This window comes from Dryobates pubescens, chromosome 13 (assembly GCF_014839835.1).
Source record: "Dryobates pubescens isolate bDryPub1 chromosome 13, bDryPub1.pri, whole genome shotgun sequence".
Taxonomy (NCBI): Eukaryota; Metazoa; Chordata; class Aves; order Piciformes; family Picidae; genus Dryobates; species Dryobates pubescens.
The window spans coordinates 21,510,531-21,533,463 of NC_071624.1; the positions used below are offsets into that span (position 1 = coordinate 21,510,531).

Here is a 22,933-nt window from a genome sequence, read left to right on the forward strand (position 1 = left end):
AAGGGGCAGCAAGGGGCACAGAGTGGAGCCCAGGAGGTTGGATGTGAAGAGGAGGAGAAAGTTGTTTGTTGTGAGGGTGCTGGAGGCCTGGAGCAGGCTGCCCAGAGAGGTTGTGGAGTGTCCTGGTGTGGAGAGCTTCCAACCCACCCTGGGCATTGTGGTGCTGGGCAAGCTGCTGTGGGTGCCCTGCTGGAGCAGGGCTTGGACTGGATGAGCTCCAGAGATCCCTTCCAGCCCCTCCCTGCTGGGTTCTGTTATGTCCTTGTGCTGGAGAGAGGCTTTCCCTGCCACAGGATCCCCTGCCCTCCCTCAGCTCTGCTCTCCAGCTGGGTGGCCTCTCAGTCCCGCGGTGGTTTCCCAGCTGCTTCCTTTGCTCTTCCAGCTAAAGGCTATGTGTTCTGTGGTGATGAGAAGGGCAGTGTGTGGATGTATCACCTCTCCAGCCACCTCACAGCATGGTCCTCCCCTGCCAAGGGCAAACGCTCAGAGAAGAGGATCCCTCCCACACAGGTAAGGGCTCCTTTAGCCTTCATGGAACCACAGAATCAATAAGGTTGGAAAAGACCTCAGACATCAGCAAGTCCAACCTATGACCTAACACCCAACACCTCCTGACAGCTAACCCATGGCTCCAAGTGCCACATCCAATCCCCTCTTGAACACCTCCAGGGATGGGGACTCCCCCACCTCCCTGGGTAGCACATTCCAATGGGCAACAACTCTCTCAGTGAAGAACTTTCCCCTCCCCTCCATCCTGAACCTCCCCTGGCACAGCTTGAGACTGTGTCCTCCTGTTCTGGTGCTGCTTGCCTGGGAGAAGAGACCAACCCCCACCTGGCTCCAACCTCCCTTCAGGGAGTTGCAGAGAGCAAGAAGGTCTCCCCTGAGCCTCCTCTTCTGCAGGCTAAGCAACCCCAGCTCCCTCAGCCTCTCCTCCCAGGGCTGTGCTCCAGACCCCTCCCCAGCTTTGTTGCCCTTCTCTGGACACCTTCAAGAGGCTGAGCTGGGCTTCTTCCCAGCAGCTGCAGCTGACCCAGCTCCCCTCAGCAGGTTTACACCAGAACACTCCTGGTTTATCTGCCCTACACTCACAAGCAATTAGAACCACAGAACCACGGAACTGTTGGAAGCTGGGAGAGACCTTGGAGATGAAGTCCAACCACTCACTCAGAGCTCACAACCACACCACTGCTGCTCAGCCACAGCCCTCAGCACCACATCCACGTGGATTTTAAACCCCTCCAGGGATGGGGACTCCCCCAGCTCCCTGGGCAGCCTGGGCTAGTGCCTGAGAGCCCTTGCTGGGAAGATATTTTATCCTAATGGCCAACCTGAACCTCCCCTGGTGCAGCTTGAGGCCATTTCCTCTTGTCCTGGCTCTTCTTGCATGTGAGGTAGACCTAAGAGCAATCCCAAGTGTGGCAAGGCCAGCTTTCAACTCTCACACAAACCCACCTGGAACTGGGAGCCATAAAGCAGCTCTGCTCCTGAGTTGTGCAGCAGAAGGGCCCTCAGTGGGTGGTTCAAGGGGAGAGCATGAGAATGGGCAGCACTTCCCTGAGGGGTCAGAGCAGGGCAGCCAGAGGGGCTGTCCCCTGGCAGAACTGCACCAGGCAGGCTCACAGCTCCCCTGTGCTCATCAGCTGCTGGGGTTGGGTCCTCTGGAGAGTGTCCTTGAGTGTTGTGTTCAGTTCTGGGCCCCTCACTGGACTAAGGCCATTGAGGGGCTGGAGCATGTCCAGAGGGCAGTGAGGCTGGTGAAGGGCCTGCAGCACCCTGCCTGTGAGGAGCAGCTGAGGGAGTTCAACGTGGAGGAGGCCGAGGGGAGACCTCATCCATTCCTCCTCCCAGAGCTGCTCCAGGCCCCTCAGGACCTTCACAGCCTCCACTGGACTCCCTCCAGCAGTTCCCTGTCTCTCAGCTGGGGAGCTCAGGCCTGCAGCTGTGGTCTCCCTGGAGAGGAGGGGAAGAGCTGCCATCCTTTCCTCCTTGCCCTCCCCAGATCCTGTCGTGGCCGGAGCTCCGCGCCAACGGCGAGCAGCTGACCGAAGTCTTCGTCAACAACGTGGTGGCAGACCCCAGCTTCAGCTACCTGGTTGTGCTCACCAGTGTCAACATCACAGCCATCTGGAAGAAGTCCTAGTCCCTTGTGCCACCTCTCCACCCCCTTGCTTTCAACTAGTGCAGTATTAGTGACTGGTACCCATGTAACCGTGACCTTTTCTAGACCAGCTGTCCCGTGGCAGAGCACAAACCAAACACTCGAGGCAAGAGTTTGTTTGAAGCCATCACCACCACCACCTCCTCCTCCTCCTCCTCAGCATCCACTTTCTTTTACTGTAAGTTTTCACCATTTGGTGCATTTGTTTTATAGAAAGGATGATTAATAAAAGGTGTTCAGTTGGCAGTGCCTGGGAGGGGAAGGCAGTGTGGGGAGGGGAAGCAGTGTGCAACCCCTGCCAGCCTGCAGCAGCTGCTGGCTCAGGGAGGGCAGTGCAGGGAGGGCAAGCAGTGTGCAACCCCTGCCAGCCTGCAGCAGCTGCTGGCTCAGGGAGGGCAGTGCAGGGAGGGCAAGCAGTGTGCAACCCCTGCCAGCCTGCAGCAGCTGCTGGCTCAGGGAGGGCAGTGCAGGGAGGGCAAGCAGTGTGCAACCCCTGCCAGCCTGCAGCAGCTGCTGGCTCAGGGAGGGCAGTGCAGGGAGGGCAAGCAGTGTGCAACCCCTGCCAGCCTGCAGCAGCTGCTGGCTCAGGGAGGGCAGTGCAGGGAGGGGAAGGCAGTGTGCAACCCCTGCCAGCCTGCAGCAGCTGCTGGCTCAGGGAGGGCAGTGCAGGGAGGGCAAGCAGTGTGCAACCCCTGCCAGCCTGCAGCAGCTGCTGGCTCAGGGAGGGCAGTGCAGGGAGGGGAAGGCAGTGTGCAACCCCTGCCAGCCTGCAGCAGCTGCTGGCTCAGGGAGGGCAGTGCAGGGAGGGGAAGGCAGTGCGCAACCCCTGCCAGCCTGCAGCAGCTGCTGGCTCAGGGAGGGCAGTGCAGGGAGGGGAAGCAGTGTGCAACCCCTGCCAGCCTGCAGCAGCTGCTGGCTCAGGGAGGGCAGTGCAGGGAGGGCAAGCAGTGTGCAACCCCTGCCAGCCTGCAGCAGCTGCTGGCTCAGGGAGGGCAGTGCAGGGAGTGCAAGCAGTGTGCAACCCCTGCCAGCCTGCAGCAGCTGCTGGCTCAGGGAGGGCACTCAGCAGAGTCCCCAAAGCAGCCTCCAAAGCCACAGCCCAGGGTTCTTCAGTAGAAAAATAGAATTTATTGCAGTGACATCCAACAAATCAACCAAAACCTTAACCCTTCTCCTCCTGGCACAGCGCTGCTGGGCTGTGGGAAGCCAAAAGGCTTCAACTTCTCTCTGCTGGCGGTGGAAATGAAACCTAAAAGGGGCAAGAGGAGAAGGAGTTGCCGTGAAAGGAGGGTGAAATGGAGCACTCAGCTGATGGGCACATCCTGCTGCAGCTGCAGGGTCTTCACTCAATGCCTTCCTGCTTGTCCTTGATGGCAACCTGGAACACAAACAGAAACAGAGGTGCTGAGGGCTGAGCTAGAGGAAGGTCCTCGAAGCACTGCTGAGTGTCCTGTGAAACACTGAGAGAAAACCACTGCTGGGCAGCCAGGGACAGAGAGCACCCAACCAGCCTGGGCAAGCAAACCACTCTGAAAAGCTGCCAGGCTCCACCATGTCTTGACAGGAGTCCTTTCCTCTCAGAATCCTTGCAAAGGACCTCTGGAGATCATCCAGGCCAAGCCCTGCTCCAGCAGGGCACCCACAGCAGCTTGCCCAGTACCACAATGCCCAGGGGCAGTTGGAAGCTCTCCACACCAGGACACTCCACAACCTCTCTGGGCAGCCTGCTCCAGGCCTCCAGCACCCTCACAACAAACAACTTTCTCCTCCTCTTCACATCCAACCTCCTGGGCTCCACTCTGTGCCCCTTGCTGCCCCTTGGCCTGGCCCTGGGCACCACTCAGCAGAGTCTGGCCCCAGCCTCTTGCCCCCCACAGCTCCTTTAGCTCTTGCTGAGCATTGCTCAGCTCCCCTCTGGGGCTGCTCTTCTGCAGGCTCTCAGCCCCAGGGCTCTCAGCCTTTGCTGCTCCCAGAGCTGCTCCAGGCCCCTCAGCAGCTTTGCAACCTCCCCTGGACTCTCTCCAGCAGTTCCTTCTCCTGAACTGGAGAGCCCAGAACTAGACCTAGGACTCCAAAACTGTCCTGAGTGGGACAGGAGAGAAGAACCACCCTTCCCCTGCTGGCCACACTCTTCTCCATTCACCCCAGGACCCCATTGGCCTTCTTGGCCACCAGGACACACTGGTGGCTCAGGGGGAACTTCTTGTCCCCCAGCACTCCCAGCTCCTTTAATCCATTTGCTGCTCCAGGCTGCAGCACCCTTCCCTTTGATTAGCTTTGAACTGCTGGAGCCCGAAATACTTTGGCAAGCAGCAGCCTCACCCTGAACCTCTCCTCCAGGAGGGAGAGCTCGCTGATCAGGTCTGTGATGGCATTGGTGAAAGCCTCCTGGGGGCTGTAGTCAGGGGTGGTCTGGACACGGATGATAATCTTATGTTCCAGCGGGTGTGGGACTTTGTACCCTGCAAACAGCACCTGGGGGTCCTTCAGTAGCTGCCTGGGGAGGGGGAAAAGCAGCAGTGAGCAACCCCTCAGCACCCATACAGAGGCTTTTTAGACGGAAAAACCCCCAGTTAACACCCCCACCCCCGCCTCGTTTCTGCTGGGCTTTCCCAACCCGCCTTCAATTTTAACTCCCGGTTTAGTTCCCAGCCCTCGAGCTCACGACTTGATGATGTTCCCCAAGGTGTGATCTTCCTTGTTGATGGTGAAGAGGCAGGCGTTGGGCACCTTGGTGTCTTTGTTGATGGTGATCCTGTGAGGGTGGAGACAACTCAGTTACCTCCGGGGGGGCTTCCATAGAACCACAGGGGGCTGGGGGGGGGGGGGAGGGGGGTCCCGGGCTCCCCGTACGGGGAGCCCGGGACCCCCCTCCCCCCCCCCCAGCCCCCCGCGGCTTCATCGAAGCCTTCAACCCCACCACAGCTCACTTCTTCTCGCCCTCAAAGAGCAGGAAGGACTCGAAGGCCGGAGGGGCGTTCATCCTGCGGCCGCCGCTGCCGCCGCTACAGGCTGCGGAGCTTCACTTCCGGTCGCTTCCGGCCACTTCCGGTCGCGCCCGACCGCGGCTCGGCGGTGACAGCGCCCCCTGGCGGGAGGGAGGAGAAAGGGCCTCCGGCGGCAGTGAGCTCAGCCCGGGACGGGGTGGCGCCGGTGGCGTCGTGAAGAGCGCGGCTAGCAGGGGGCAGCCCGTGAGGTCGCCAATGTGGCCAGCAGAAGGGGAAGGCTCACGGCGATGGCACCGGCAGGGATGGCACCGGCAGTGGTGGCACCAGCTACACCCTGTGCCACATGCAGTGATGGCACCAGCAGTGGTGGCACCACTTACACCCCGTGCCACCAGCAGTGATGGCACCAGCTACACCCTGTGCCACCAGCAGGGATGGCACCGGCATTGGTGGCACCACTTACACCCCGTGCCACCAGCAGTGATGGCACCGGCAGTGGTGGCACCAGCTACACCCTGTGCCACCTGCAGTGATGGCACCTGTTACACCCTGTACCACCAGCAGTGGTAGCACCACTTACACTCTGTGCCACCAGCAGGGATGGCACCAGCAGTGGTGGCACCACTTACACCCTGTGCCACCAGCAGGGATGGCACCAGCAGTGGTGGCACCACTTACACCCCGTGCCACCAGCAGGGATAGCATCAGCAGTAGTGCCAGTTACACTCTGTGCCACCAGCAGGGAAGGCACCACTTACACCCTGTGCCACCAGCAGGGATAGCATCAGCAGTGGTGCCAGTTACACCCCGTGCCACCAGCAGGGAAGGCACCACTTACACCCCGTGCCACCAGCAGGGATGGCACCAGCAGTGGTGGCACCACTTACACCCCGTGCCACCATCGGTGGGACTGGCAGCAGAACCATTGGTGGCTTCACCACCAGTGCCTGACTGGTACCACCAGACATGGCACCGAGAGAGGGACATCAGTGATGACATGAGGAGGGCTAACACCGGTGCCACCCTCAGCCATGCCCCCAGCTGAACCCCCAGTGATGCCACCACCATGGCCACCAGACATGGCACCAATGCTGCCAGCAGTGCCACCCTCAGCAGCGCCACTGGCAGGGCTTTCACCCTCTCCCCACCACTGATGTCCCCACCAGCAGTGCCTGCAGAAATGGCACCAGGAGAGCCACCGGCGCCACCTCCAGTGCCACCAGCAGAGCTGTAACCAGTCCCAGCGCTGCCCACCTCCAGCCACCAGTGCCAGTCCCCGTGGCCAGCAGCGTCCCCACCAGTGCCACACAGGACAGGGCTGCAGGGTACAGAGAGCCTTTATTGCCACCACCTCGGTCCCCACGGCGGGGGGGGGGACACCCCCAGGCCCCTCACGTCTGCAGCTGCAGCAGGGCAGGGGCCGGGGGGTCTGGGGGCTGTGCCAGGCGGTGGTGACCCTCCAGGTCCTGCAGCACCTCAAAGAGCCGACTCAGCCCCTCGGGCAGGGGGGCATCTGGGGAGGGGGAGCAGCAGTGAGACCCCTGCACCCCCCCACAGGCTCCACCGCTGCCCCCCCAGCCCCTGGGGACCAGAGCATCCCCAGAAGCCCACCCCAGACCTTACCTTCCCCCCGGGGGCCATCCCCAGTGTCCTCTGGCTCCTGCAGCTCCCAGTACTTCTCCCTGGGGAGGAAGGGGAGGATGGGAGGGAGCCCTGGCAGGAGGAGGGAGGGGCTGCAAGGGTGTCTGCGGGGGGGAGGGGAGGGGGGGGCTCACCTGAGGGTCCCTCGGAGGCCCTGGAGGTGGTGGAAGAGGCGCTGCGCCTCCGCGGCAGGCTCCAGGGGGTCGCTCCAGTCCTGCAGCCTGACGCCGTGCCGGGTCCGGTCACAGCCCAGCCCTGAGGGCCAAGGGTTCAGGATACCAGGGGACCACCAGCACCCCCCGTCCAGCACCCCCCGTCCAGCACCCCCCCTCCAGCACCATAAATTGCTGAGGCTGGCCGAGACCTCATCCAGCCCAGGCACTCCCCCAGAGCTCACAGCCACACCACTGCTGCTCAGCCACTGCACCCCAGCCCTCAGCACCACTTCCATGTGGCTTTGAAACCCCTCCAGGGATGGGGACTCCCCCAGCTCCCTGGGCAGCCTGGGCCAGTGCCTGAGAGCCCTTGCTGGGAAGAAAGGATTCCTAACATCCAACCTGAACCTCCCCTGGTGCAGCCTGAGGCCATCTCTTGCCCTGTCACTGCATGTGAAAAGTTCTGGCTTGGGTCTCAGTGCAGGAAGGACATTGAGGGCTGGAGCAGGGCCAGAGAAGGGCAATGGGGAAGGGTCTGGAGAACAGGGCTGAGGGAGCTGGGGGTGTTGAGCCTGGAGCAGAGGAGGCTGAGGGAGACCTCATTGCTCTCTGCAGCTCCCTGAGAGGAGGCTGCAGCCAGGTGGGGGCTGGGCTCTGCTCCCTAGGATCAGCTGCTAGAAGGAGAGGCAATGGCCTGGAATTGTGCCAGGGGAGGCTTAGGTTGGAGATGCAGCAGAGAAAGTTTTCCTCAAGAGTGGTCAGGGACTGGCAGAGGCTGCCCAGGGAGGTGGTGGAGTCCCCATGCCTGGAGAGGTTCAAGCAAGCTGTGGCCATGGTGGTGTTTATCAGACCTCCGGTCTCAGAGCTGTGACCTACCCCTGGCTCCAGCCTCCTCCCAGGGAGCTGTAGAGAGCAATGAGGTCTCCCTCAGCCTCCTGAAGACTAAACAACCCCAGCTCCCTCAGCTGCTTCTCACAAGACATGTCCAAGACTCTTCATCAGTTTAGTTGCTCTCTGGACCTGCTCCAGCCCTCAAAGTCCTTCTTGGAGTGAGGGACCCAGGACTGACCCCAGGGTTCAAGCTATGGCCTCAGCAGTGCCCAGTCCAGGAGGACAATCCCTGCCCTGCTCCTGCTGGCCACACCGCTGCTGCTCCAGGCCAGGCTGCTGGTGACCTTCTTGGGCACCCCTGGCTCATCTTCAGCTGCTGCCAACCAGCACCCCCAGGCCCTTTTCCCCCAGGCAGCCTCCAGCCCTCAGCCTGGAGCCTTCCTGGGGTTGTTGTGCCCCAAGGTCAGGACCCAGCCCTTGGCCTTGAGCCTCATCCCACTGGCCTCAGCCCATGGATCCAGCCTGGCCAGGTCCCTCTGCAGAGCCTCCCTACCCTCCAGCAACTCTCAAGCTGTGCCAGGGGAGGTTTAGGCTGGAGGTGAGGAGAAAGTTCTTCCCAGAAAGAGAGATTGGTCACTGGGATGTGCTGCCCAGGGAGGTGGTGGAGTCCCTGTCCCTGGAGGTGTTCAAGAGGGGATTGGATGTGGCACTTGGAGCCATGGTGTCGTTGTCAGGAGGTGTTGGGTATTAGGTCATAGGTTGGACTTGATGATCTCCGAGGTCTTTTCCAGCCTGGTTGATTCTGTGGTCCCTGGGTCACCCCCTCAGTACCTGTCCTCTCCTTCTGGTGGCAGCAGCTCCACTTGTCGCCGCGGAAGACCCCGGGGTGGTAGGCGGGGAGCAGCTGGGGGTTGTTGCCGCAGACCTTGCGCAGCGCCGACAGCCACTGGTTCAACTCATTGACACTCTGCGCGGTGCAGGGAGGGGGTCAGAGGGACCCCCGGAGCCGAGGCACCTCTCGGGGTGCACCACCCCCCACCCGGGGCCTCATCCCACCTTGCACTGGAGGTAGGCTGTCTCCTGCTGCCCACCCACATCCCTGTAGACCACCTGCATGACGTGGGAGCTGCCGAAGCTCTTCTCCTCCACCTTCTCTGCTGCCAGGATGTTGGCCAGGGCGATGGCACCGCTACGCTGCCAGGGGGCAGGGACGTGGCAGGGGGCGGGGAGGAGGGGGTCAGTGCCCCCCATCCGCCCGGCCTGCCACCACCCTGCACCCACCGCGCCGCGCACCCCTGTACCTCGGCGCCAGGGCTCTTGCCGAAGCTGAGGGCCTCGCCGGTGAGGCAGAAGTGCAGCTTCCCGGAGGTGGCGGCGAGCAGCGGCCCCCTGCCCCGCGTCTTGTGGACGAAGAGCAGCCCCTCCTTCACCACCGCCCGCCCCTCGCCTTCCTCCTCCTCCTCCTCTTCCTCCATCCCCACCAGCTGGCTGATGAAGTCCTTCATCCGGGCGATGCCCTGCTGCAGGGTGGGCAGCAGCGGGGCCAGCCAGGTCTCCTTAGCCCTCCCAGCCGCCGGCTCCATGTTGCCCACCAGCTGGACAGCCTGCAGACCCCCGGGGAGGGCGATGTCACCAGCCGCGGGCACAGCCCTCCCCAGTCGGAAGCGGTAGGGAGCCCCCCCCGAAATGCCGACTCGGGCGGCACCCCCGCCCCGGGCGCTGTCCCACCTTGGCCAGGAGCAGCAGGGTGCGGCTGGTGCGGGCATCGGCGTGGCTCTGGCGCAGGTGGAAGAGCTTGGGGGCCAGGATGGCCGGCGAGAAGAAGCGCAGGCACAGGAAGCTGGTGACGGCCACGAAGCCGGCGTGCTGCGGTCAAGAGAGGTTGGGGGGAGATGGGTCAGGGTCTGCCCCAGGGCGGGACACCCCCTGCCACCACATCCATGCACGGGACAAGGGCTGATGGCTGGCACTGGAAAAGGAAGATTAGGTTAGAGAGAAGAATTTACATTGAGCCTGGCCCAGGCTGCCCAGAGAGCTGGGAGCTGCCCCAGGGCTGGCACCAGGGCAGGTCAGGTTGTGTGGGGCTGGGAGCAGCCTGCTGGGGTTGGGGATGTCCCTGGGGGCTGCAGGGGGTTGGGCTGGATGCACTTGGAAGGTCTCCCTACCCACCCCAGGCTGGGACTCTGTGAACACCTGGATCTGAAGGAGTCAGTGGCTCTGGGAAGTTGCTTCTGCCCTGAGCATGCTGAGCCCAGCAGCTGGGCACCCCCTGCACCTCAGCTGCACCCCAGCATGGTTCCACGGCACACGGAGGCAGCAGGGACATGTGGCGCTGCCTCCCAGCACCAGGGCTGCTTTAGACTCGAGGTGAGGAGAAAGTTCTTCACTGGAATGTGCTGCCCAGGGAGGTGGTGGAGTCCCCATCCCTGGAGGTGCTCAGGAGGGGATTGGATGTGGCACTTGGTGCCATGGTTTAGTCATGAGGTCTGTGGAGACAGGTTGGACTCGATGATCCTCGAGGTCTCTTCCAACCTTAGTGATACTGTGATAGCGTCTGGGTGCAGCACAGCCCTGCTGTCCCCACCCCTGGAGGGCTGCCACAGACAATGGGACTCCAGTGAGCACAGCTGCAGACTGCACCCCCTCCCCGTTTGCCCCCTGGTCCGTCTCCCCCCCGGGGCCGCCCCACCTGGTGCTGCGGGAAGCGCCCCGCGGCGCGCCGGAAGAGCTGGCGGAAGGCGGCGCGGATGGCAGGGGGGCAGGCGGGGGCCGACTTGCAGATGGCATCCAGCAGCTCGCCCAGGTATGCCTGCAGGTGCTGGCGGCCCTGCTCGATCACCTCGCCCTCCGTCTGCACCCGGTGCAGCCCCGAGCATCTGCGGGCACCGGGCGGCGTCAGCCCCGGGGCCGGCGCCCTCCCCGCGCCCCCTGCCCCCGCCTGCCCCTTACCCAACGTCTCTGAGCTCCACCTTGCCAGGGTCCAGCTCCACCTGCTTCTTCTCCTCGAAGACTCGGGCGATGGTGGGGCCCAGCACGGCGTGCAGGTAGGGCATCCCTGCCACCTACCCGGCGACCACGCAGCCTGTCAGCTGAGGGGCAGGGCTGGCACCCCCGCGCTGCCCAACCAGGGGCACTCGGGGCACCTTTCCCAACCTCCCAGGCCTCCCCCCGCGGGAGCTGGCCCCGGTGGGGACAGCCCAGAGCCAGGGTGAGCTGTGAGGAGCAGGTTTGGCACCTTGAGGAAGGACTCCATCGACTTGGAGGCCAGGGAGTTGCTCCGGAACAAGGTGTTGGGCTCACCTGCAAGGGAGGAGAGGGTCTGCGGCCTTGGGACTGGCCATGGGTCACCCACTGGGCAGCTGGGGGACATTTGCAGGGGCTGTGCCCTCCACCCATGGACATTTCCATGGGAGCTGTGGGGACTTCCTAACCCCAAAGCACCACCTGCTCCATCAGCCCAGGAGGGTCCCACCAGCAGGCTCCCCCAGAGCAGTGTGATGGCTGAGCCTCAACAGCCACCCCCCCCAGAAACAAATCACCACACAAGGGCTTGGAGGTTTTGCAGCCCCAGGAGGTGGTTGGAAGCCTCCAGCTCTGCTCCCTTCTCCAGCCTTACAGGGCTTGGCCAGCTCCAGCTCGAAGAGCAGGTCCAGGAACTCCTTGACCAGCCCTTGGCCCAAGAAGAGTTTAACCAAGTTGGTGGCGAGCTCCTGGCGGCACTCAGCTGTGGTGGTCTCGTCCAGGAGGGTGACCAGGTGGACTTGGCCGTCCTGGTGGGGAGAGGCACCCCCATGTGATGGCCCCAGGGAGACAGATGCCTTGGCAGAGAGCTGGGGGAGGGTGGGTGCCCTGGCAGGGCTTCACCCAGAGCCCTCACCTGCAGCCCCGACTTCACCTCCTGGCACAGGAGCTGGAGCAGGGGCTGGTAGCAGTGGGAGGGCAGCACCGTCTCGTCCCGCAGCTTCACCTGCAGCTGCAGCGAGCCCAGGCTGCCTCGGCGCCTGCAGGAGCATGGGGTAGGGGATGGGGCAGGGGATGGGTGGGCAGAAGGATGCACGGAGGGCTGGAGAAGACCGTCACCAAGCAGGAGGCGGCCCAAGAGCCCGGCACAGCCTGGGCAGCCCAGACAAAGGCGTGCCCAAGAGCTGTCCCTCCAAGGGGAGGATGCTTCCCACGAGCGATGCCCCGCGGGCACCGGGACCACCCCGCCCCGCAGTGCCGGCACTCACTCATCCTCCCTCGGCTTGGACTTGTCTGGCCACAGCCTGAACCAGCCCTCCTCCTGCCCGGCCACCTCCAGCCCCTGCACGCTGAACACCACCTGGCAGGGGAGGGCAGGAGGGGGTGAGGCATGCGGCGGGGCAGCCCCCAGCCCTGGCAGCGGAGAGAGGAGGTCGGGGACGGAGGGGTCTCACCTTGCCCAGGAAGTCATTCCTGCCCACCAGGTCCCAGTCCCACACCTCCACGCACAGCTTCTCCGCGGCGGGCTCGGCCAGCTCGAACTCGAAGGTCTCGTTCCAGCGCGGGTAGCAGGACCTCTTCACCACCTGCAAGGGCAACCCCCCGCGGACAGCCTGCTGGGCAAGTCAGGAAGGAGCGGGGAGGGCTCCTGGCCAAGGGTTGGGCTTCTCAGCGGGGCGACTTTCAGCGCCGGCGGGCTGGGGGCCGGGATGCACCGAGGGGACACTCACGGCGCTCTCCTGAGCCCGGCCGTTGTAGCGCAGGCGGACGAAGGGGTCGGAGGCTCCGTTCCGGTCCTTCCTGGCCAAATCCCTGCCGAGAAGAGAAGCAGTTTGCCAAAACACCCGCGGGCACCCACGGTACCCACTGCCCCCCTCAGCACCTCAGGATGCACTCCCCAAAGACCAGCACATGAGGTGGGTTCTGCCTCAGGACCTCTGCTAGCTGCTGGGTGGGGGGGAGGATGCTCTCTGCATAAGGAAGGATCACAGAATCCCAGCAGGGAGAGGCTGGAAGGGACCTCTGGAGATCATCCAGGCCAAGCCCTGCTCCAGCAGGGCACCCACAGCAGCTTGCCCAGCACCACAATGCCCAGGGGGGGTTGGAAGCTCTCCACACCAGGACACTCCACAACCTCTCTGGGCAGCCTGCTCCAGGCCTCCAGCACCCTCACACCAAACAACTTTCTCCTCCTCTTCACATCCAACCTCCTGGGCTCCACCCTGTGCCCCTTGCTGCCCCTTGGCCTGGCCCTGGGCACCACTCAGCAGAGTCTGGCCCCAGCCTCTTGCCCCCCACAGCTCCTTTAGCTCTTGCTGAGCATTGCTCAGCTGCCCTCTGGGGCTGCTCTTCTGCAGGCTCTCAGCCCCAGGGCTCTCAGCCTTTGCTGCTCCCAGAGCTGCTCCAGGCCCCTCAGCAGCTCTGCAGCCTCCCCTGGACTCTCTCCAGCAGTTCTGTGTCTCTCTTCAACTGGGGAGTCCATAACTGGCCCCAGCATTCCAGAACTGGCCTGGCTGGGACAGAGTAGGGGTGGGGGAGAATGTCCTTCTACCTGCCACACTCTTCTCCCTGCCCCCCAGGACCCCATTGGCCTTCTTGGCCCCCAGGGCACACTGCTGCCTCATGGGGACCTTGTTGTCCCCCAGCACTCCCAGCTCCTTCTTGGAGCTGCTTCCCAGCAGGTCCCCCCTCAGCTGTGCTGCTGCAGGAGGTTGTTCCTCCCCAGGGCCAGGACCCTGCCCTTGCCCTTGCTGAGCTCCATGAGGTTCCCTGTGCCCAGCTCTGCAGCCTGGCCAGCTCTGGCTGGATGGCAGCACAGCCTGAGGGCTGTCAGCCACTGCTCCCAGCTTGGTGCCAGCTGCAAAATAGCTGAGGGGACACTGTTGGGTGGTGACTGATGGTCACTGATGAAGATGTTGACCAACACTGGCCACAGTCCTGGCCCCTGGGCAGGACCACCAGCTCCAGGCCTCCAACTGGACTCTGCAGTACTGATCACAACCCTCTGAGCTCTGTCCTTCAGCCAGTTCTCAACCCACCTCACTGTCCACTTCCAACCCACACTTCCTGACCTTCTCTTGGAGGATATCATGGGAGACAGTGTCAGATCTCCTCCAGATCTGATCCAAGACACAGGTTTCCTGCCTCTCCTCTGAGTTGGCTCTGCTGAGGACCATAGCTCTGCTCCTTGCAGCCCTGAGCCATGGCACAGTGTGATGGTTGAGAAGCCCCAGCAACCCTGGCTCACCACCCACAGCCTCCTGTCCCTTAGCCCCTCCTCACCTGGCCTCCAGCACGGTGCAGCAGAGCCTCCTCCGGTCCCCCTGGCTCCCCAGGACCTCCAGCCGCAGGTGGATCTCTCCCTGCACCTCCTCGTCAGGGTCCACCTCACTGAGGCTCACCCAGCCGCTGTATCCTGTGGGCACAGGAGCACCCCCATGAGAGGGAGGGTCTGTGGGAGGGTCCTGGGGGCTGGCTTGTCACAGGGATGGGAGATGTGTCCTCACTGGGAGCCTCTCCCCCCGCCGCCCCTACCCTTGGGGTGCTCCAGCAGCGTGTCCCGGGTGATGCAGACCTTCCCGATGACGTCGTCACGGCTGCGAAACAGCAGCAGCAGGCCCTGGGCTGGGACCAGAGCCACCTGCTCCACCAGGCCCCAGGCAGCACAGCCCCTGCCCTCTGTGCCAGGGGGCACGATGGCACTCCGCTGGCCTGGCCTGGGGCCACCACGTGGAGCACATCAGCCACCCTTTGCTGGAAGACATCTCTGGGGAAAGAGCTTCAGCAGGTTGTGTCCCAAAGCCCAGGCCAGCACAGCCTGGTGTCTGCAGCCAGGGGGCTTCTCTGGGGCCTACAGCAGGGTTGAGCCACCAGGCTCTGAGTGCCTGTGCCCAGCCCCCAGTGCCAGCCTCCCATACCTGAGCGCGTCCTCGTCCATGACGTAGATGGAGATGCTGTGGAAGCTGGGCTGGAGGTGCACCTCGTACTCCTCCCCCCAGAACGGGGACAGAGTCTTCCACACTGTGGCAGTCCTGCAAGGCAGACAGCACCGGGGACTCACAGCTCCCTCCCCAGCCCTGGGAGCTTCCCAGCTTTTGGTCACATGCAGCTGGAAGAAGCAGCTACAGTTCCGAGCCCTCAGCTCTGGCTCTGTCCCTGTCCTTGGCCTGCCTCATGGCTCTGGGCTAGCAAGACATGGGGGGTGGCTTGCAGGGTGGGAGGTGGCCAGGAGCTGTTGGACATCTCACAGCCTGGGTCTGGAGAGGTAACTCAGCCCAAGGCAAAGAATTCAGTAACAACAACAATAACAATAATAAAGAAGGGGAAGAAAGAAGGGGAAGAAAGAAGGAGGAGTAAGAAAGGAGTAGAAGAAGAAAGGAAGAAGGGGGAAGGGGAAAAAGAGGAAAGAAGAAAGAGAAGAGCAAAGAAGAATACAAAAGAAAGGAGAAAAAGAAGGAAGAAGAGCAAAGAAGAATAAAGAAAGAAGAAGAACAAAGGAAAAGAAGAAGATGCTGTCAGGACAGACAGATCCCTGCCTGCAGCAGGGCAGCTGGAGGCACTCACCAGGAGCCAGCTCTGCCAGCATGCCTGGGGAGCTGCCAGGGACGAGCAGTCACTCACCTGATGATGGCCTCATCGTCGACCTTCACGATGCAGTATGGGTCACTGCTGCCCGTGCTGGAAGGATACAGCAGGGCTCTGTCAGTGCCACCAACCACGGCCCTGGGCCCTGCCCCCACCCCGGGGGGCTCTCACAGGCATGGGCACCCCGAGCCTTCAGCTCTGGCACACAGCCCTGCAAAGGAGGGGGGCTGGCAGGCAGGGACACCTCAGAGCTCTGGGGTGCTGGGGGACGAAGGCCCCAGGGGGTGGATCTGGCCACCGCTGCAGGCATGTGGTGACCCCAGCTGCACTCCCAGCCCGGGGCAGCACCTCCCGGAGCGCGTCCGGCGGCCGCGTCCCGCCGGCAGCTGGCAGCGGCTCTGCTCTTCCCAGCAGGAAGGTGAAGAAACAAACAAACCCCCACCCTTCCTGAGAGGCCTCCAGCCCCTCACACACAGCCTTCCCCAGCCCCGGCGCCCCCCGGGCGATGGGGACAGCCGTGGGGATGCAGCGGCTGCGAAGGGCGGGCACTGCGTGCCGGGGCACCCGCGGGCTGCTGGCAGCCACCGCCACGTCCTGACCCCCCTGGGGACACCCTGAGCCAAAATCCTCATCACCAGTTTACAGCTGCCTGCCCCAGCTCATCCGGGAGCAGCTGGCTCGGTGGCAGGCAGGGGTGGGGGGCACCAGCCCGAGGCAGAGGAGCCAGCAGGACCCAGGTGCTGGCCAAGAGGGTGTAAAGGTTGTGGCTCCAGCTGGCACGGAGCTGCTCCGAGCTGGGTTACTCATTAACACCCAGCCTGGCAGCCTCCACTGCCAGCCCTGAGCAGCCTGGGGAAGGGGGAAGTGCATGGGGTTGGGATCTGGGCACCTTGAGCATGGAGGGACTGCCCCATCCCAAAGCCAGGGAGGTGGAGAGGCAGCTGCTGGGGGGATTGAGAGGGGCTGGGGGATTCAAGTCAGAGCTGAGTGTCCTGGAGAAGGTGGGGCTGGGGTTTGGAGAGCCTGAGCATGGAGAAACTTCCTCATCCCAAAATAAAGGAGGAGGAGAAGCAGCTGCTGGGGGGGTTGAGAGGGGCTGGGGAACTGGAAGAGGTTGGGGAGTTGAGAGGGGTTGGGGAATTTGTCAAGTCAGACCTGAGTGCCCCGGAGAAAGTGGAGTGCATGGGGTTGGGGTGTGGAGAGCAACTTCCTCATCCCAAAACCAGGGAGGAGAAGGAGCTGCTGGGGGGGGAGGTTGAGAGGGTTTGGGGGATTGAAAGAGGCTGGGGAGTTCATCAGCCAGCCTTGGGCACCCTGGAGGAGGTGGGGAGTGCATGGGCTGGGGTCTGGGGACCCTGTGCATGGAGGGACTTCCCCATCCCAAAAGCAGAGAGGTGGAGAGGCAGCTCCTGGGGGGACTGAGAGGGACTGGGGAATTGAAAGAGGGGTTGGGGAGTTCATCAACCAGCCATGAGCACTCTGGAGAAGGTGGAGAGTGCATGGGTTGGGGTTTGGGGACCCTGTGCATGGAGGGACTGCCCCATCCCAAAGCCAGGGAGGTGGAGAAGCAGCTGCTGGGGGGATGGAGAGGGGCTGGGGAGCTGAAAGAGGCTGGGGAATTTGTCAAGCCTGACCTGAGTGTGCTGGAGAAGCAGGGTGGGGAGTGCATGGGGCTGGGGTTTGGGGATCCTGAGCATGGGAGGTGGAGAGGCAGCTGCTGGGGGGATTGAGAGGGGCTGGGGGATCCATCTGGCAGCCCTGAGCATCCTTTAGAAGGGTGGAGAGCACACAGATCAGGTTTGGGGACGCTGAGCATGGAGTGACTTCTCCATCCCCAAATCAGGGAACTGGAGAGCTGGTTGCTGGGGGGACTGAGAGGGGCTGGGGGAGTGAGAGGGGCTGGGGTGCTCCCTGCCCTGCAAAGCACAGCCGTGGGGGTTTCTCCAGGCACAGCTCTGGCAGCCCCGGCCCCAGCCCTCCCCCCCCCCCCCCCCCTCCCCCCCCCCCAGCATTTCGGCCACGCTTGGTGCCGGCAGCACAGGCAGGTTGCTAGGAGCAGCTTTCTGCCTGCCTGCTCCCAGCTCCAGCTTCCCCCTGAGAGGGTTTAATGAGGGCAGTGGATGGAGAAGCATCAGCCAGAGCTTGCTGCTGGCATCTCCTGCCTCGCACGCCCCGGGGAGCAGGCAGGGAGCAGGCAGCAGCAGGGGAAGCTCTGCCCGTGCCCAGCAACGCCGGGCAGGCTTCCCGCGGGGGCTGCCCCTCCGCTGGCGGTGGCAAAACCTTGTCCCCAGCCCGGGGACACGCTGCCGGCCCCCGGGACACAGGTTGCCATGAAACTGCTCTTGCGGCACTCGGGCACGGTGTGCCGCGGGGATTAAACCCCGGAGCAGCACAAATCCATCCCCCCCGCCTGCTGCAGGAGGGGCCACGGTCTGCAGAGCATCCCCACCCCCGGACGCCGAGCAGCAGCGCCCAGGAGATGCTGGGGAGGAGGCAGATGTGGCTGGCAGGCTCCCGGCGGGCGCTGGGCGCTTCGCTGACACCCACGCAGAGCACAGCTCCCTTTGGCCGCCCGCCCCGCTCCCTCCACGCCAGCGTGGGTGGCAAGGCTGAGGGGTTTGGTGGAGGGGAAGGAGCTAGGAAAGGGGAAGGCTGGGCTTTGGAAAGAGGAAATGGAGCTTTAGAGCTTGCTGGCAGGGTATAAATTAGGGAGGGGGAAGAAAGAGGCTTGCCCCCTGCAGCCAGCCGTGCCCCCCCTGCAGCTAGCCGTGGTGCCCCCCCTGCCGCCAGCCATGCCCCCCGCAGCCAGCCATGCCCTCCCTGCAGCCAGCCGTGCCCCCCCTGCAGCCAGCCGTGCCCCCCTGCAGCCAGCCATGCCCTCCCTGCAGCCAGCCATGCCCCCCTGCAGCCAGCCGTGCCCCCCCTGCAGCCAGCCATGCCCTCCCTGCAGCCAGCCGTGCCCCCCTGCAGCCAGCCGTGCCCCCCTGCAGCCGGCCGTGCCCCCCTGCAGCCAGCCGTGCCCCCCTGCAGCCGGCCGTGCCCCCCTGCAGCCGGCCGTGCCCCCCTGCAGCCGGCCGTGCCCCCCTGCAGCCAGCACAGCTCCAGGGGCTGAGGGACTGAGCTTCGTCCTGCCCTTGGGGAGGGGAATAAGATCACATCAAATCAGCTGATTCTCCTCGGTTCCCTGCAGGGAAGGGGCGCGGGGAGGATCTCTGCAGTGCTCAGCTGGGAAGGGGCTCAGCCTCCTGCTCCCCTTGAGGATCCCTGGAAGGGGGGAGGTCGGGGGGGAGCAAGGGCAGAGCCCACCCGGGGCTGAGCTGAAGCCTGGCTGCGTTCTGGCCTCACGGTGGGCAGAGAGGCGCCAGAGGGAGGAAGCGGCAGCGGTTTCCTGCTTCTTTATGGCCACTTTCATGGCTTGGTGGCTGCAGGGTGCCAGGCTGCAGGGTGCCAGGCTGGGCGGGCACTGGCTTGGAAAGAAAAACCAACCAGCAGCCCTCCTGCGGTGGAAGGAGGTGGGAGACCTGCGGGCACAGCCACCAGGGGTCTGGCAGCAAGGTTAAGCCCCCCCGAAATCACACAGGGGGTGAGGGGGCTGTGGGTGGCATCGGAGGGGCCACGAACTGCAGCTGCATCGGCCAGATCCTGCTCCTGCAGGTCCCTGGGTGGGTTCCATGGGGCTTTAGGGGTGCCCCAAGCAGGGTCTGGTCTGCACACACCCCCAGGGCTGGCACCCCACAGAGGGATTGCCCCAGTGGTGATCCCAAAGGCTGTGCCAGGGCAGAGGATCTCCCTGGCAGCCAGAGGGACAGCAGCCAGACAGTGCCAAGGTCAGGCAGTGCTTGGGCAGTGTCAGGTCTGCTGCTCACAACTCCCTCCCCACTCTTGCTGCCCAAAGCCTCCAGTCTGGATAACCAGAGCCTCCAGAAAGACAGCCTCTGAAAACCCAGAGCCTCTAAACTCCAGAGCCTCCAAACCACAGACCCTTCAAAGAGACAGCCTTTGAAAACCCAAAGCCTCCCATGTCCAGAGCCTCCAAACCTCAGAACCTCCAAACCCCAGAGTCCCAGAGCCCCCAAACCCCTAGAATCTCTACACCCCAGAGCCCCTAAACCCCCAGAACCTCCACAGCCCAGAGCCTCCAAACCTCAGAACCTCCAACCCCCAGAATCTCCAAACCCCCCAGAGTCCCAGAGCCACCCAAACCTCAGAACCTCCAAACCCCAAAGCCTCCCAAACCCCCAGAGCCTCCAAAAAGCCAGCCTCTGAAAACCCACAGCTTCCAAACTCCAGAGCCTCCAAACCCCAGAACCTTCACACCCCAGAGTCCCAGAGCCCCCAAACCCCCAGAGTCCCCAAACCCCCCTGAGCCTCCAAACCCCCCTGAGCCTCCTGGAGCAGGTCAGAGCTCCCAGCAAGGACTTGTGCCAAGGGATTTAAAGCCCAGGCTCTGACACATGTGGTTTAAAAAAAGCCAGCGAGAGAGGGAGAGTCAAACCCCACAACTCCTGCTCCTTTCCTTGTTTATCCTCTTTTTCCATGACGGCTGCGGGGATTTTTTCGCTGCTTTTCCGGCAGCCCTGCCCCTGCCCTCCTGCCGAGCTCCTCAACGGCCACCTTGACGGCTCAGGACCACCCCGATGCCGTCCTCCTGTCCCAGCACTGTCCCCACATTCCCTGGCCACCCCCCCCCCCCCCCCAGTAAGGCTCAGAGCAATGAGGACAACGGCAGGAGATGAGGACAGCCCTTAGGGGGCTGCCAAGGAGGGAAAGCCCAACGCGGGGGCGGGGGGGGGGCTGCCAGTGGAGCACCCAGGATGCACAGCCAGGAGGGCTGGGAATGGTGAGAGGGTGACAGAGCCACCGGGGCTCCCCCCTGTCCTTTCGGGGTCCTGCTGCTTGTTCAAAGGACCCCACTCAAGGGCCAGCTGCAGGTGGTGGGGGCATGGTGGGGGCAGCTTCCCCCCCAGGGGGAAGCTCTAAAGTGGGGGCACTGCTTGGGGTATCCTAAAGCATTGGGTGCTACTGGGAGGTAAAGTCCCCGAGGGTGGCCCCAAATCAGGGGGTGGCATCACAGAAATCAGGGGGTGGCATCACAGCACTGCTGAGGGACGCCCCAAAAGCACAGACAACTACTGGGGACACCCAGAGGTAGCCTGGGGCAAATCCCTAAAGTAGAGGCACTGCTGGGGGACAGCTCAAAGCCCCCCTGGGGGGAACCTCCAATGCAAGAGGATCCCCAAACCATACTGGAGAGAACCCCCAAAGCACAGGCACAGCTGGGTGGACACCCCAAACCCGCTCTGGAGGGGAACCCCCAATGCAAGAGGACCCCAAAGCCATCGAGGAGGGAACCTCTAATGCAAGAAGACCCCAAAGCCACTCTATAGGGGAACCCCCAAAGCACAGACACTGATGAGGTGGACACCTCAAAAAAACCTGGGCTAACCCCCAATGCAAGGGGACCACAAAGCCAGCCTGGAGAGAACCCCCAAAGGGCAGGCACCGTTGGGGGTACCCCAAGTCGTTCTAGGCAAGACCCCGAAGCAGAAGGGACAACCTTAAGCCACCCTGGGAGCGTCCCCAAAGTGCAGGGACCTGTTGGGGGCACACCTGACAGCACTGTCAGGGTTGGGGGGGGTCCCTCTCCGGGTGTGTCGCTCCAAACTCCTCCTCACCCCCACCGTGTCACTCACATGTCCTTGGCGGGCAGGTTCCTGGCCTCCACGATGCGGATGGACAGCGCGCTCCGCCGGGCCATGGCGGGCAGCGGAGCCGAGCCCAGCTGAGCCGATCTGAGCTGAGCTGAGCCGACCTGAGCCGAGCCGAGCTCAGCGGAGGAAGCCGAACGCAGCCTCGAACCCGCGGACGCAGAGCCCCGCGCCCATGTGCGGGCGGGCCCCTTCGCCTGCCAATCACTGCGGGGAGCCGGCCAAGGGGCGGGACAGGAGGCCAGTTCCTAGCAGTGATTGGGTGACAGCATCGGCTGTCGGCCAATAGGCGGAGTCCGGCGGGCGGGGGGCGGGACCGAGCCAGGAGTGGGAGGAGCCGGAGCCGGCCGGGTCCCCGCTAGGTCCCGCTCCGCCCCGGGGGACTCGGAGCGGATCTCCTCTGCGCTGGCACTTAGGGACAGGATAGAGCTACATTGGGACCCAGCGGCCACCCGAGCCCGGGGGCTGCACCCCCGAGCCAGCACCGGCCTCTCCTCGCTGACCTGCTCCCTACACGCCCTGGCTCTGTGGCTTTGACCTCTTCATTAAGCATCCGCCCCCAGATGCAGCATCCCTGGAGTGACTGTGGTCATATCTCGGGGGCTTGGTGCCATAAGGAGACAACGTGGAGCCTCAGGCAGTCTGCTGATGGGAGCAGTGGCTGACAGCCCTCAGGCTGTGCTGCCATCCAGCCAGACCTGGCCAGGCTGCAGAGCTGGGCACAGGGAACCTCATGGAGCTCACCAAGGGCAAGGGCAGGGTCCTGGCCCTGGGGAGGAACAACCTCCTGCAGCAGCACAGCTGAGGGGGGACCTGCTGGGAAGCAGCTCCAAGGAGAAGGAGCTGGGAGTGCTGGGGGACAACAAGGTCCCCATGAGGCAGCAATGTGCCCTGGGGGCCAAGAAGGCCAATGGGGTCCTGGGGGGCAGGGAGAAGAGTGTGGGCAGCAGGGCAAGGGAGGTTCTGCTACCCCTCTGCTCTGCCCTAGGGAGCAGCTCTGGGAGGAGCAAAGGCTGAGAACCCTGGGGCTGAGAGCCTGAAGAAGAGCAGCCCCAGAGGGCAGCTGAGCAATGCTCAGCAAGAGCTAAAGGAGCTGTGGGGGGCAAGAGGCTGGGGCCAGACTCTGCTGAGTGGTGCCCAGGGACAGGCCAAGGGGCAGCAAGGGGCACAGAGTGGAGCCCAGGAGGTTGGATGTGAAGAGGAGGAGAAAGTTGTTTGTTGTGAGGGTGCTGGAGGCCTGGAGCAGGCTGCCCAGAGAGGTTGTGGAGTGTCCTGGTGTGGAGAGCTTCCAACCCCCCCTGGGCATTGTGGTGCTGGGCATTGTGCTGTGGGTGCCCTGCTGGAGCAGGGCTTGGCCTGGATGATCTCCAGAGGTCCCTTCCAACCCTTCCCTGCTGGGGTTCTGGAGTGGGGACAGGGGAACAGGTATCCTGCAGGACTTCCTCAGCACCTAAAGCCAGGGCTCAGGGCTGGCAGGTGCTGCCTGTCCTTGGCATTTGTGCCTGGGCACCACAAGGACACGACAGGGACGTGCTGGGGACATGCTGCCCCTCTGCCTCCCCCACAGAGGGGAACAGGGTGATGAGCAAGTCCCCTGACACCACCACTTGTGTGTCCCCATGTGCCACCTCTAGCCCTGCATGGCTCGGGGCTGCATGTCCCCCCCTTGCATGTGCCCCCCCTAGCAGCTGCTGTGTGAGAGGGGACAGAGCCCCCAGCCCCTCACAGCCACTCTGGGTTAAACAGGGGCTTCATCCTGAGGGGACCCCCAGCCCCTCACAGCCACTCTGGGTTAAACAGGGGCTTCATCCTGAGGGGACTGAGGGCACAAGTTCCTGCTGGGTGAAGCCATGCTCAGGCTGAGCTCCGTGGGGCTTGGGTTTCCTTGGCTGGGCTCCCTGGAGCCTGCTGCTGGCAGCAGCTCAGTGCAGCAGGGGCAGGTTG

The 22,933-nt window shown here is 63.5% G+C and overlaps 3 protein-coding genes across 3 annotated transcripts in view; 1 reads left to right on the forward strand and 2 right to left on the reverse strand.

The window, feature by feature from the left end:
- Positions 1-2,400, forward strand: part of LRWD1 (leucine rich repeats and WD repeat domain containing 1) — a 30,278-nt gene extending 27,878 nt beyond the window's left edge. Inside the window, exons 15-16 of the mRNA XM_054166598.1 lie at positions 383-510; positions 2,003-2,400. Of these exons, the coding sequence (XP_054022573.1) occupies positions 383-510; positions 2,003-2,143 (269 nt within the window). The 3' untranslated portion in view covers positions 2,144-2,400. The remainder of the gene's footprint in view (positions 1-382; positions 511-2,002) is intronic.
- An 872-nt stretch (positions 2,401-3,272) lies between these two features.
- POLR2J (RNA polymerase II subunit J) lies at positions 3,273-5,197 on the reverse strand. The gene is made up of 4 exons (XM_054166695.1): positions 5,092-5,197; positions 4,827-4,916; positions 4,484-4,658; positions 3,273-3,539 (listed from the first exon to the last, which is right to left on the reverse strand). Exons 1-4 carry the CDS (start codon positions 5,142-5,144, stop codon positions 3,504-3,506), a joined length of 354 nt encoding a protein of 117 aa, XP_054022670.1. The 5' UTR covers positions 5,145-5,197; the 3' UTR covers positions 3,273-3,503.
- Positions 5,198-6,493: 1,296 nt separating this feature from the next.
- Positions 6,494-21,086, reverse strand: LOC104298376 (ras GTPase-activating protein 4-like). The gene is made up of 20 exons (XM_054166696.1): positions 20,975-21,086; positions 15,318-15,374; positions 14,615-14,728; positions 14,232-14,293; positions 13,980-14,112; positions 12,428-12,509; positions 12,152-12,283; positions 11,966-12,057; positions 11,614-11,737; positions 11,353-11,506; positions 10,972-11,036; positions 10,686-10,798; positions 10,426-10,612; positions 9,465-9,602; positions 9,038-9,340; positions 8,793-8,930; positions 8,568-8,703; positions 6,885-7,005; positions 6,733-6,791; positions 6,494-6,622 (listed from the first exon to the last, which is right to left on the reverse strand). The coding sequence occupies exons 1-20, from the start codon at positions 21,037-21,039 to the stop codon at positions 6,501-6,503; spliced, it is 2,397 nt and encodes a 798-aa protein (XP_054022671.1). The 5' UTR covers positions 21,040-21,086; the 3' UTR covers positions 6,494-6,500.
- Positions 21,087-22,933: the final 1,847 nt, after the last annotated feature.